The sequence below is a fragment of the Dipteris shenzhenensis genome, chromosome 29, assembly GCF_047967505.1.
Source record: "Dipteris shenzhenensis isolate YYH24624 ecotype China chromosome 29, Dip_SZ_1.0, whole genome shotgun sequence".
In the NCBI taxonomy this organism is placed as follows: Eukaryota; Viridiplantae; Streptophyta; class Polypodiopsida; order Gleicheniales; family Dipteridaceae; genus Dipteris; species Dipteris shenzhenensis.
This window is the reverse complement of record NC_141624.1, coordinates 9,899,071-9,911,377: the sequence shown is the minus strand read 5'-3', so window position 1 is coordinate 9,911,377 and position 12,307 is coordinate 9,899,071. Positions and strand designations below refer to the sequence as shown.

General features: G+C 40.5%; 1 protein-coding gene across 2 annotated transcripts in view; it reads left to right on the top strand.

Annotated features, from left to right (window-relative positions):
• Positions 1-5,596, top strand: part of LOC147882415 (uncharacterized) — a 31,624-nt gene extending 26,028 nt beyond the window's left edge. For both annotated transcript variants that reach the window (XM_087400891.1, XM_087400890.1), the window contains one exon: positions 5,179-5,596. Coding sequence is in view for 1 of the 2 variants with exons in the window: in XM_087400890.1 (XP_087257016.1) it covers positions 5,179-5,215 (37 nt within the window). In the remaining variant the exon portion in view is untranslated. The remainder of the gene's footprint in view (positions 1-5,178) is intronic.
• The last annotated feature ends 6,711 nt before the right edge of the window (positions 5,597-12,307 follow it).

The window sequence follows — 12,307 nt, the reverse complement described above, 5'->3', positions numbered from 1 at the left end:
GGGATTTCGTTGGCTAAACTACTTTGATGGCTTAATTCAACGAGGTTTCTTTGGATAAACCCTTTCACAGGCTAGGTTGAGAGAGGGTTTTCAATGTCACCCCCTATTAACTAAAAGTCGTAAGAAGGATCATAAGGGAATTTTCATAGAGAAGTCTACTCTACATGTGGGTTTCTTAAAAAGCCATCCCATTATGTTACTCACAATTTTCAAAGATTCATGTAAAGATTTGTGTATAAAATAGGCATTGCTATAATACTTTGCATGTTTCTAAGTAAAACTAGATTTTGTTTCGATCTATTTTTGCCATATTTTTACATGGTTGGATGCTTTTTTTTTCCTTCTCTCGGACGCTTGGAAGATTTCGCTCGAAAAATGCTCGTCCCCTAGACTTTTGTGGCGTTTGTGCCTGTCTGGCTTGAAGAAGCATAACGGTTCTCTTGGACTGTTGAAACTGTCCAGTTTTTCAACTCAAAACTAATCCATTTTTAACCACTCCACTCTTGTATCTTTCTATCTTATCTATTACACACTCTACGTTTTGCTCTCCAACTCTCTTGCATCCTGCTTGCCTGTTCATTTCTCACATTTGGTATCAGAGCAGGACCAGCTCTCGGACCAACTGCTGTTGCTTGCCATCTACTACTAGTTGTAGGCCGTTATCAACTAGCAGCCCTTACAGTCGCACCATCAGCCCGTATAGTCAGTACGGAATGATTCCGTACGTTGCCTGCAGCACAATATACATGCGCCGTACACAGAGCTCCCGCACAGCTGTTCGTACATTTGTAGGGTGTTGCCCGTATACAAAGCTCTGTACAAATCGTACGGTACTCCTGCGTCGTGCATTCCCGTATAAGTGACCTTCTGGACATTTCCGTACTACAGTCCGGACTTGCTCTGCCAATTTTGTCATACCACACGTGTACATAAATAGTGCCGTACATTTTGTACGGTCCTGTCCTACCTGCCCGTCCAAAGAGGTTGTTGCTGTCTGTACAGCCTGCTGGTGGTGTTTGTACATGTACATTGCATTCTGTGCATTTCCTTGGCGTAAATGTTATTTTTGTTGGCACATTTGGGGGATTTGTAGATTCTTGGCAGTTGTGAATGCTTTTGGGCACTCGCGGATGTGCAGTTTCAGATTGAGAGTGCATTCCAGTGATTGCAGTGATTGGTTGATGCCATTTTTGCAGTGATTGCACAAAGCAATCAATGGCATTTTAGACCAGCCAGTTGCATTTTGCATTTGCAACCAGTGTTTGGCTGAGATTCAAGCAGATTTGTGGGTAGATTTGAACACAGTCTATGAATTGGGCATTTTGCAGAATTTGGGGCTTTTCGTGAATTTGCCCCAATTTCAGCTCAATTTCTCCCCAAAATTTGGCGCTTTTGGTTTTTGCTTGCAATTTTGCAGCAAAAATTGGGGCTTTTGGAGACGATTGCAAAATTTGGGGGTTTTGGTCAATTTGCCCTCTTTCAGTTGCAATTTCTCGCAAAAATTTGGGGCTTTTGTATTTTGGATGCAATTTGGCAGTGGACAGACAATTTGGGAGTTTTGCAGGCAATTTTGGACTCAAATTGAGTCACATTGCAGACATTTGCCAATTTTTGCAGACAGATTGTGCAGATTTTGGGCATCTGCAAAGCATTCTGGTGCATTTTAAGCCTTTGATAGGCTATGACAGCAAGCTGTCATTTTGGGAAGATTTTTTGCAGACTTTGGTTGTGCATCTTTGATCCCAGGAAGGGATTTCACTTGTCAGATTTGCTGCATTTTTTGTTTAATCTGGCAGATATGGCTCAGAACAACCCCAATGAGGTTTTTGGTGTCTTCACACAGGAGGATAAGTTGGATGGTACCAACTACTTCTTATGGAGTTTTATGGTTCGCAATATCTTAGTTGGCAAACACTTATGGGATTATGTCAACGGAGATGAGACGTGGCGAGAGACTGTGGTTGCACCTGTCACTTCTCCTCAACAAGGTAGAGGAAGGGGTAGGGGATGCTCCAAATGGCTTTGATCAGGCAGAACCGGCCAGCAAGGTTCTTGAACCATTGCTTCATGTGTTTTGAGGCTCGATTGTCAACGTGCCAATGGTCTTTTCCATTGGTCATTGCAAGTCATGAGAACTTTCAACGATTTCACCTAGATATCCTATGTGATGACATTGGCAGCTTCTATTGACCTGTATGCTACCTTCAACTCAATCTTTGGCAAATTGCTCTAGCTTCTCACAATAGACTCGTCATCCTAGGAGTCTCCATCAGAATGTGGCCTACCCTTGAAGGCTTGCCCTTTGATTTCCCTTTCATGTGTCACGATGTGCCAAATTATCATCGCCACAAGGTGGCTCCAGATCTCCATCTTCTAGAGGGCATAATTGATTCCGTCGAGCTTTCCAGAATTCCAGGATGTGAAAGGCTTAGGAGGGCACAAACCCTAATCAAAGTGTTATTCATCTCTAACTCTCTCAAGGCTATTGTATTTGTGTTTATTGTTTATGATTAAAAAAATTCACTCCTTCACTATTCTCCTTATTGCCCTCTCTCATCCTATTTCTCATCCCATGTTCCCTCACTTCCCTATCCTCCAAATTGGCTTGCTTAAAAATTTGGCTCTTCTTTATCCCTTCAGGGCTGAGGGGTATCATGAGAGTTGCTGATGAGGATTTGATACCATGTCAGAGTTTCAGGAGCTGAAGTATGTGCTTGTGCTGAACCCACAAACTGTAAATAAAACAGGAAATAGAGTAGCAAAGGAATCTCCAAAATATACTCAGCTTTAGGTCACCAGGAAAGTGGCTGAACTGCTTCAGGGTGAAGCAACAAACATCCAGCAGGGTGCTGGGCAAAATACAGTCAAGGAGGACTGCTCAAACCTGAGGTATGGATGAAGGAAGTGATGCTCCAGCAGGGTGCTAGGCAAAATACAGTCAAGGAGGACTCCTCAAAACTGAGGTATGGATGAAGGAACAGATGCTCCAGAAATTTCACTCCTGCGTGCATTTGAAAGGGCTTCAGTGAATAAACTCACCGACTGGGTCTGCCCCAGCCAGCCAACCAGCCGGCCTGGTCTGGTCTGTTGACCCGACCCAGTCTGGCCCTTTGACCCAACCAGCAGGTTGGTTTGACCTAGTCAGTCCCAAAATCGTGCCCAAAGAGCAGTGCTTCCCACTTTTTTTCTAACAAAGGTTGCTGTGTGCAAACCCTAATCTGCTGTCTGCTACCCTGACCTACCTATAGATGCATTGCCTTGGTGTCCTCATATGGGGGCTCATAGGTTGGTCAATGATCTTTTCTAACATGTTTGTGTCAAGATTGCTTTCTAGAAGCTTCAAGGGGTTGGTAACAAGCATAAATGTGGAATGCAGACAGCCTTTCACCTTCAAAGAGCTTGGGCCCTTATGGCTACAAGAGGAACCATGGTAAAGCAAGACGACAAAGATGGTAACAAGGCCTCCTCCCCAAAGGGAAAGACAACAACTCAAAAGGGGACAATTCAAATGATAATGAGGACAAGATAACGACAAGAAAATTCTCACACAAACGTGATGAGTCTGTTGGCTTCATACCTTTGCCCCTACAACCATAATGACAAGCAATGAGACGGTGATAGCTTTGGTTGCCCATCATAAGTGGCCATTTTCTAGATGGATGTGAAGTCTTCATCCTTGGATGGAGTCTACAGGAGAAAGTCTATGTGGAGCAGCCATAGGGTTTTCGTTATCGAACAAAATTTTGCAAGCTCCAGAGGACAGTATACGGGATAAAACAAGCCCCTAGGGCATGATACCAAGGAATTGATTTTATGAGATTGGATTGTCATGTAACTAGTCCATTAGATGCCAGCCTATACCGCTTCTTAATGTTCATTATTTAATTATTTCAGGTGGTTATAGGTGAAAGATTGGGAGGTCAAAGGTCTTGTCATGCAGGAGTTTGAAATTGCAGATGTAGGGGTGCTCAATTATTTCCTTGTTATAGAAGTATGGTTGAAGCATGGCCATACCTTCAGTTCTCAAGAGAAGTATTGTCTTGAGGTGTTGAAGTGATTCCTAATGAAGGATTGGAAGGAGAGGCACTTACCCCAAGATATGTTGGAATAATAGACGTGGGCATGAGAAGAAGATACCGCATGGGCATATCTAGGTGAAGATTGACATCCACATGCAAGCATTGAACACTACCACATGGGCTGCTGTGCAAGGTCTGCCAGACTATGTGCCTAGCAAAGGGACTGGGGCATTTACTTGACCCTGGATGTGGCCTCCTCCGAATGGTTCCCCACATTGCTTGCAGTCCAAGCAAGCCTCACATACTTCTTTCACACCTACTATTGGTGGAAGTCCGTCCATCATTCGTCCCTTTGCATCTTTAACAAGATATCATAGTTGCCATGACCAAACCTCTCATGCCACAGTCTGGAGCTGTCTTTGTCACCTTGGACTATCACGTATTGATCAGGTACAAACCATCTTCATCAACTCCTTGTGCCTAAAACATTGGAGTCTCCTTTCATCCGAGCAATACTTCCTGATCATTGAACTAGACCTTCATCCTGTTCCTGGTCATCTGACTCGTAGAAAGGAAATTCTTGCAAAGATCAAGCATGCAGTTCTTGAGAGATTACCTTCTCAGTTCTTGAGTTGGCGATGAAAGGAATACTCCCTATGCCCTTTCAGAGGACATGTCTAGTTCTCTCCCATAGTCACCTTTGAGTCCATATGTTTGGGTTCAATGGCTTTGAACCGACTTTTTATGTTTGACATGTGTCGTGGTGCCCCTCTGGAGAGACCATCTATAATAGGGTGCCCCAGGCACAATACACTAGTCCTACTCCACCTTGCAAGGTGTTCTAGATCTTGGACTCCTAAACGTAATGTGTATCACATGTTGGACGTTGATTGTGGAGTGTCAACACACTACCCAGAAGTGTAACTGCAACAGAGACATGCTGGTGTCAAAAATGATTACTAGTTTCATCTTCCTTTAGGATATTATTGCTTTCTGTTTATAAAAAGTAAACTACGATATAATGTTGTGTGACAATCAGTAATGTGCTTGGTGTCAATATTTACAGACCTTTGCAGGCCTTCACACTTTTCATGTGAAAGATCTCATTTTTGACAAGTCGTCATGTTCTGACTGTATGCTTTTGGTCATTCACTCCCAGGAACCAGCTTTTTAAGAATGTGGACAACATCAATTAAGATGGGCAGCCAGTTTTTGGGTATCAAAAATGTTCAATTCTATCCGAGAATGCAAAAGAGCATTTAAGTTTTGGGAGTGCTGGTTAAATATCTCATGAAGTATAATTGGTGTGTATGTTTCCGTTAATTGAATGCTCTTTTGGAGCGCATAAAAAGTGATAATAGCAAGTGCTTGTACCAATAAAGTTATATTTATGATGGAAATTCCTAAGGTGATCTCCTTTGTGTGTTGTCATGAATTCAATGTGCAATGTATCTCTCACTTTTGAGACTCTGACAAAGTGTTGATTCTCATATTTTACTCCCAAAGCTATATTTCTAACACACTTGATATGCCTTGAACAGTCAGTAAATTTTATACATGTGACATTTCGGCATCATTGTGCATATAGATGCATGCGTTGGCATTATTCTTTTGTTGGGGGGCTGGGGCGCGTGTGAGACAATTGATAAGACGTTTTTTTGGGTTTTGACGGGAGATATTCTAGCTTTGATCTGGCCTAATTGATGACAGTTCTCTTCTTCAAGAGGTTTTATGAGTTGCAGCAATGACATCATAATATTTTCATTATTCCAAAGCACGATGCACTTATCTATGATTCTGTTGATGTTAGATATATATCTTATATACACACCCTTTTTGTATCTATGGGAAGGTGGATGCACATGTTTGTGGGTGTTAGCGCGTGTGTGTTGGTGTGAGTCCGTGTGTATGCCTCTGCATGTTATGCAAGGTCTCTGTATCAGCTTGCAGGTTGCACCTTTTTGCATCCACTTGCATGTATGTGTGCATTGTGGACACGCACATACACAAACACACTTGTTTTTGTAAAAGAAATTTTGCATTAAGAAAGCGTTTATATTCATAGTTGTCCTAGAGAGGGATAGCTACTAATAATTAAAGCAGTAGTAAAAAACTTCCAGCTGGGCTTGAGAGAGGTCCCAAAGGATTAAGCATCTTGTAAAGCCGAAGCAAAGGAGCTCGAAAGTATGGGAAGACGTTCACTGAAGAGTGCTCATATAGTCGAATGGTACGATGACAATACAATGATCAATAGCAACATCCACAAAAGAAATGATGATACTTCGAGATAGAAGCATATCTTCCAAACAACCAAACTGCTATCCGAAGGAAGTGGATGGGAAAAGAACTCAAAGCCTTGTCATCAAATGAAAAAATAAATGTCGTGCAAAAGGACAGGTCCAAATCAGATGCAAGACCCTCTCTCTTGCATGAGAGCAAGTGGGCCAAGTCGAGGAAGCAATGAGTTTGGATCCCACCGGTAAAGCCCCAACCAAACGACGCCATAGAAAGGCTCTTTTCTTCAAAGGGAGTTAGATGTTTTAGATGCGTCGAAGAGTTGTTCTCCACCAAGAGAGGGACTTATTCAAATGTCAAAAGTGATTGTTGTAACCTTGAATCCAAGTCTATGGAAGTAGGAAGTGATATGCCTTCCTACTTCCATAGACTCACTGTCAAATGAAAAGGAGTAACCTAGAGTCTCACTATCAAATGAAAAGGAGTAACCTAGAGTCTCACTATCAAATCGCCAATCGAGTAAGGGGAGAGTAACCTAGAGTCTCACTATCAAAGATATGCAAATGAAAAGGAGTAACCTAGAGTCTCACTATCAAATCGCCAATTGAGTAAGGGGAGAGTAGAAAATAGACGAGACAAGATGAAGAGGTTGCAACAAGGTTACAACAAGTAAGTCTGTGATGTAGCTCTAAATAGTAGTCTCTTAGCTTGTGGAAAGAAAAGTGTATAACCTCGATCATCCACTACATTTGCCACTAAAGAAATTCCCAAGTGGTGTAATAAATATGCCTTGAGAGGTTGCAAGAGAATATGAAAGATTCAACTCTAGTGAAAACTCTGCAATCGAAGTGTGTTTCTAGGATTTGGAGGTCTACTAGACAAGTGGACATAATCTAGAAGCTACTATCAATCTTGAAGCAATCGAGAAGAGAACGAATAGTCCTGAATATGGTAAGAAAAGTAAACAAATATCACATTAGAAATAGTTGGAACTCCAAAAAGGTGGACAAAAGTATAGCCTTGTGGATGAGTAAATGAGTGTGAGAATCAAGAATATTCAAACCTCCATGAAGTCTAGGCGAACAGACATAATTTGTTTTGAGAAGGTGGAGAGCCTTACGATCATGCTTGGTGTGTGGATATTTTATAGGTGGCAATAGAACTCAAGCACAAGATGTAGGAAGACAAGCTTGAAGAATAGACATCTTTACCCGAAGCATTTTTGTGATATCATAGGAGAACGCGAGCTAGGAGATCCCAAGATGGCTAAACCAACCTAGCCACTTGAATTGGGTACAAACAAGGAGCCACACACATGCAAGTAAGCAAGAATATGTCTACTTCTCAATTGTAAGAAATCAAATTTTGTGTGTACAATTGAAGGATGCATTTTCTTGGAGCGACACCGATTTGTAGGTGTTCCACTTGAGAATTGTCAAAATTGGATTCCCTTGATACCCAATACCAAGCTCGTCCACTAACACAAGAACCCCAATTATGCCAAGTAGGACAAATCCAAGCTTAGCCAACTAATCAAGAGCAAGATTCATATATGCAATTGAGAGGCAATTGATCAAAGAAATTGGCTATTCCTGATCATGGTGGTGTCCAAGAAGAATAAGAAGCTTCGGCTGTGTGGCAACTATAGAAAGCTCAATGCTCAAAGGATACTAGATCCATTTCCAATCCCTCTACTATAGTAGACCAAGTGGTGGGCCACGAGATGTACTCATTCATGAATGGGTATAGTGGCTACGACTAGATCTCCGGATCTTGCGCTTAAACACTTTCACACACGGGCTTCGCACAAACATATCATTCAGCAACTGAGAAGTGGCCACGTGGTTGGAGGAAAAATTTAAAAAGTTATGAGATTTACACATCCCAAATAAAAATAATGGTTTAAATAATCATAGAAGTATAAAGATAGCATGCTTTCATTAGACTCAATCTCTTCTCCTCTTGGAGGAAAATATAAAAAAGTTATGAGATCTACACATCCCAATTAAAGGCTTGAACAAGCATATAACTATAAAGATAAGGTTTTATACATGCTGCAATGTAGTCATATTTTCAGGTTGTTTCCTAATGGTAGTAATTAGACGTTGAATACTCTCAGCCCGAAATGCTAGCAGATCGGCTTTTGTATATGATTCCATTTTGACTGGTAACTCCAAATCAAAAATCTCTCTAAGAAACAATATGCAGTTGTAGGCAACTCTCCACCGATAGCTGTGTCCATCTTTTTGCTCCACTGGCAGACGTCTTTTGAATTCTACTTGATCTTGTTGCTCCGTGGTTGTTCTGACAACAGATACTAGCCGATATGCAGCATTGTCCATCATGACATATTAAATATATTAATATGTCATGATCATAAGATACAAAATAAGAAAGTATAAAAAATATTAAGAGAATAATTACCTTGGGGAGTTGGCATGATAGCCTTCTATTGAATTTACAAACCATAAATGGTTGAGTTCAAGGTCCCAGAAGATCAGACTCCAATGTGAGCTACACGACTAGAATAAAAATTATTATTGTTTTACACACAAACTTGCCAAAGAAATAGTAAAAATAAGGTTAGAGTTGATACTTACGCCTCATGATAAGGCATTAAGATGACTCGCACCCCATCTAAATTCAAAGGGCTTAACCAAGTACAAACATCTTCTATAGTCTTTTGAGGAGAGCTAAGAATAGAAGAAAGGAGAGCATCGAGCATGTAGACATGATGCTGCACTGTACTAGGAAGCTGAGAAATAACTACACTGCACCAAGAAATAAACAAACATTAGATCATAGAATTGATTTGCATTCTGCACTAGGAAACTGATATATAACTACACTGTGAATAAATAAACAAATGTTAGCTCATTAAAGTAGCAATAAATAAACAAACGTTACCTAAGAATGGCCAAGATAACATTGTCATTAATCTCTTTTAAAGGATTGGAGAGGATTGAAACCTCCTCTCTACCAAAGCTCAAATACTGAGGTTCTCATTTCAAAACGATCCTAACTTCAAATGAGCTCTCCATTTTATCCAATGCAGCTAAATTTGATTCTTCAATCAAATTTACAGGTGATTGCATTGTTGAAGTAGAAGGGAGTGCCTCTGTATTGACTTCATCCATTTCTTCTCCCTCTATTGCCTGTAAACAAATATGAGAGATTAGATTCATTATCTTATCTTATTTTAAAAATTATATTTAGTTGAGAAATAGAGAGTTCATACCGCTAAGTATTGTCGTAGTGGCCTTTTTTCATAACCCTGCGAGCCATAATTATCAAAGAAGGCATCATCATGTTTGTATTCATCCACCAACCTCTCTGTGAACGGGTCATGTAAGTCCATCTTTTCATCATCATCAACTGGGACATTATGATCTTCAAGGTAATCATCCATGTCATCGGTGTCCTTGTGGTCTATCTCTTTTTCATAGCCTGTGGTTAGATCTGCTTGAAGCTGGAAATAAGCCATGAAATGCTTATTTTCAATAATATTTGTGGAGTTGCCATTTTTGACGAGATCCTCAAACAAATATCCCATCCCGCACAAGGTGACCTCCCAACCTGCCGGTAGCAAATTCTCCATCATGGTAAGCAAGAGACTCCCACTTTTTGCAGGACTTCCATAGTTGTTTTTTTGATAATGTATGGACCTGGGAATATCTTGCTCTTCTAGCATCAATCTCAAATTATTTGAATTCCCTCTTATGTTCTTTTGTAAGGAGTGATTAAAGTTGGGACTCCGCATACACAAAAAGAATGATTCAAGAGATTGAATCGCTATGCCACATTCTCTCTTGCCTCTCTTTGCTGCATAAACACCACTATAGATCTTCAAATCTGATGAATATGCTCGCTCTAGAGTAACCTGCATGGCTTCTTTGCCTTTTTTATCAACAAAAATGACAATGTTGCAAATCGCCACTTTGCTAATGGTGGTATATACTATTCCATCAATGAAGTTATGGATATCATCGCTAGAAACTTCATTGATAAAGAATAGTTGTGGCTTATCCCATGCTAACTCATTCTTGAAGAAGTCATCTTCTGAGACTCCCCTGAAGTTCACAAGCTTTCCAGACTCTGCCGTAACCTCTACATTGAATTGAAAGCTTTGGCGCATATCTGTCGGCATTCTTATATCGCTGATTAATCTTTCCACATATGCAACCACTTATTGTGGGATTTCTTTTCTCATATAAGAGGTTACTATTTTTTACCCATCTTCATTCTTTTTAATCCACCTGTTTGCCCATAGCTTTACCTTGGGTGTTGACAAAGAAGCTATATGCTTCACCACATTATAGTCAATGTTACAATGAGTAAGTGGAATTTGTTTCTCTAACAGCAAATACTTAATGGCACTATGCACTGCATCACACCTCACCTGTACATTGATGCATTCTTCCATGCAGTGGTCTTTGTCTTTTTTTCCAAAAAACCATTCTGTCTTTAAAATTTTTTATGCTGCCATGGATGCATACTTATCAAGTAAGTACTTTATAGGTCTTCACATCCTTGCCGTCAACTCCTTCTTATCCATTACCTTTGACTTGCCGGAGATAAACAAAGGAGCTTCATAGGTCAACTGTCCACGCTCACAAGCAATGCACATTTCAAGCATCTCATTGAACACTTCAACAGGACGAAATATGATAGAAGTGTAGTCGGCATATCTGTCCCTCACCACCTTGAGGCTTGTCATACTTTCTTCTCGCTCTTGAGTTCCCCTAGGCACAACTGCACTCAAAGAAGTATAGAAGTTCGTGAGTGTGTCGGCGTCTGCTTTTGTGACCTTTTGCTTCAAATCAAGATTTGGAGAACCAAATGTTGTCCATATAACCCTTGCCTTCTGTAAGACCTCTGATGTTGAGGATATCTTACTCTTTCCATGGACATAATGATTAAGTCTTTCAGACTCAATCAAATACTTGATCTCATGCTTGAATATACAGATTGTTGCAGGATAATAATAGAATAAAGTTATCTTTGCAAATTGTTCTGGAGTCAGTCTTTTGCCCTCCTTTGCTTCCCTTGTGATCTGATTACAAGCATAAGCCCAATGCTGACCATCAATGGGCTGGAATTGGCATTGAAGGAGGAATTCCTTCTTTACTTCCTTTAGCATATTCTCACCTTGTGCCTCTTTGCCTTGTTCATGTGGAATATTTTTAAGAGTGTCTTTAAAGAATCGACTGAAGGTTTCCTCGAAATGTGTAGGCCCTATAAATGTTATTTGATCCAGAAAACTATTTTTGGTTGGACAAAACATTATTGGGCACAAGAAGCCTCATATATTTGCATTGCATAGGATATATCAAGGCTTCGGCTATTAGTAAAGAGAGCTGCAGCTTCCACATCTTTGGCATTCACAAACCACATCCTTTGACCCCAGATATATCCCACATCGTCATCTGTAACTGCTTCATTAAGACGCAGATTAAGATTTTTGATTGATGTGAGTTCATCCTGATCATCTTCAGCCTCGGGTTCTGAGTCTTCTTTATCTTTCTCTTTTTTTTAACCGTTTTTCATCACATTATCTCTCTCTATAGTGGGATGATGTCTTTTTTTACTGCTTGGAACCGTGGCTCTTGCAGTACTAGCCTTTTGCATTTCACGTTGTGGTTTGCTAGCAAGAGCTTCTAGCATAACTACAGTGGATCGACCTTGATCTTCTTCAATTTTTTTTAATTCCCATGCACTCAAGGCTTTTGTTTCATCATCCTTAGTTACATCCACCATTTCTTTCTCTAGAAGTTTGCGCTCATGTTCTACACGTTTGTGACAGTGTGCCGGTTCTTCTTGTCCTTGCATCGAAGTCTGAGCTTTTTGATCTCCTTCATCTGAAGATCCTTGAATATGAGGAGCATATTGTGCATCCTGAAAGTACTCAAACATTATCTTTGCATGCATCCTTTTTGCCACCACACTAGGAAATTGCTCCCAAGTATATGAAAGAGTCTCCAATGCACTTTGCAGCTCTGGAAACTTTGATGGTTGAGGAGGAGGCATCACAAAGGTCTTTGAGTCTCTCCTTG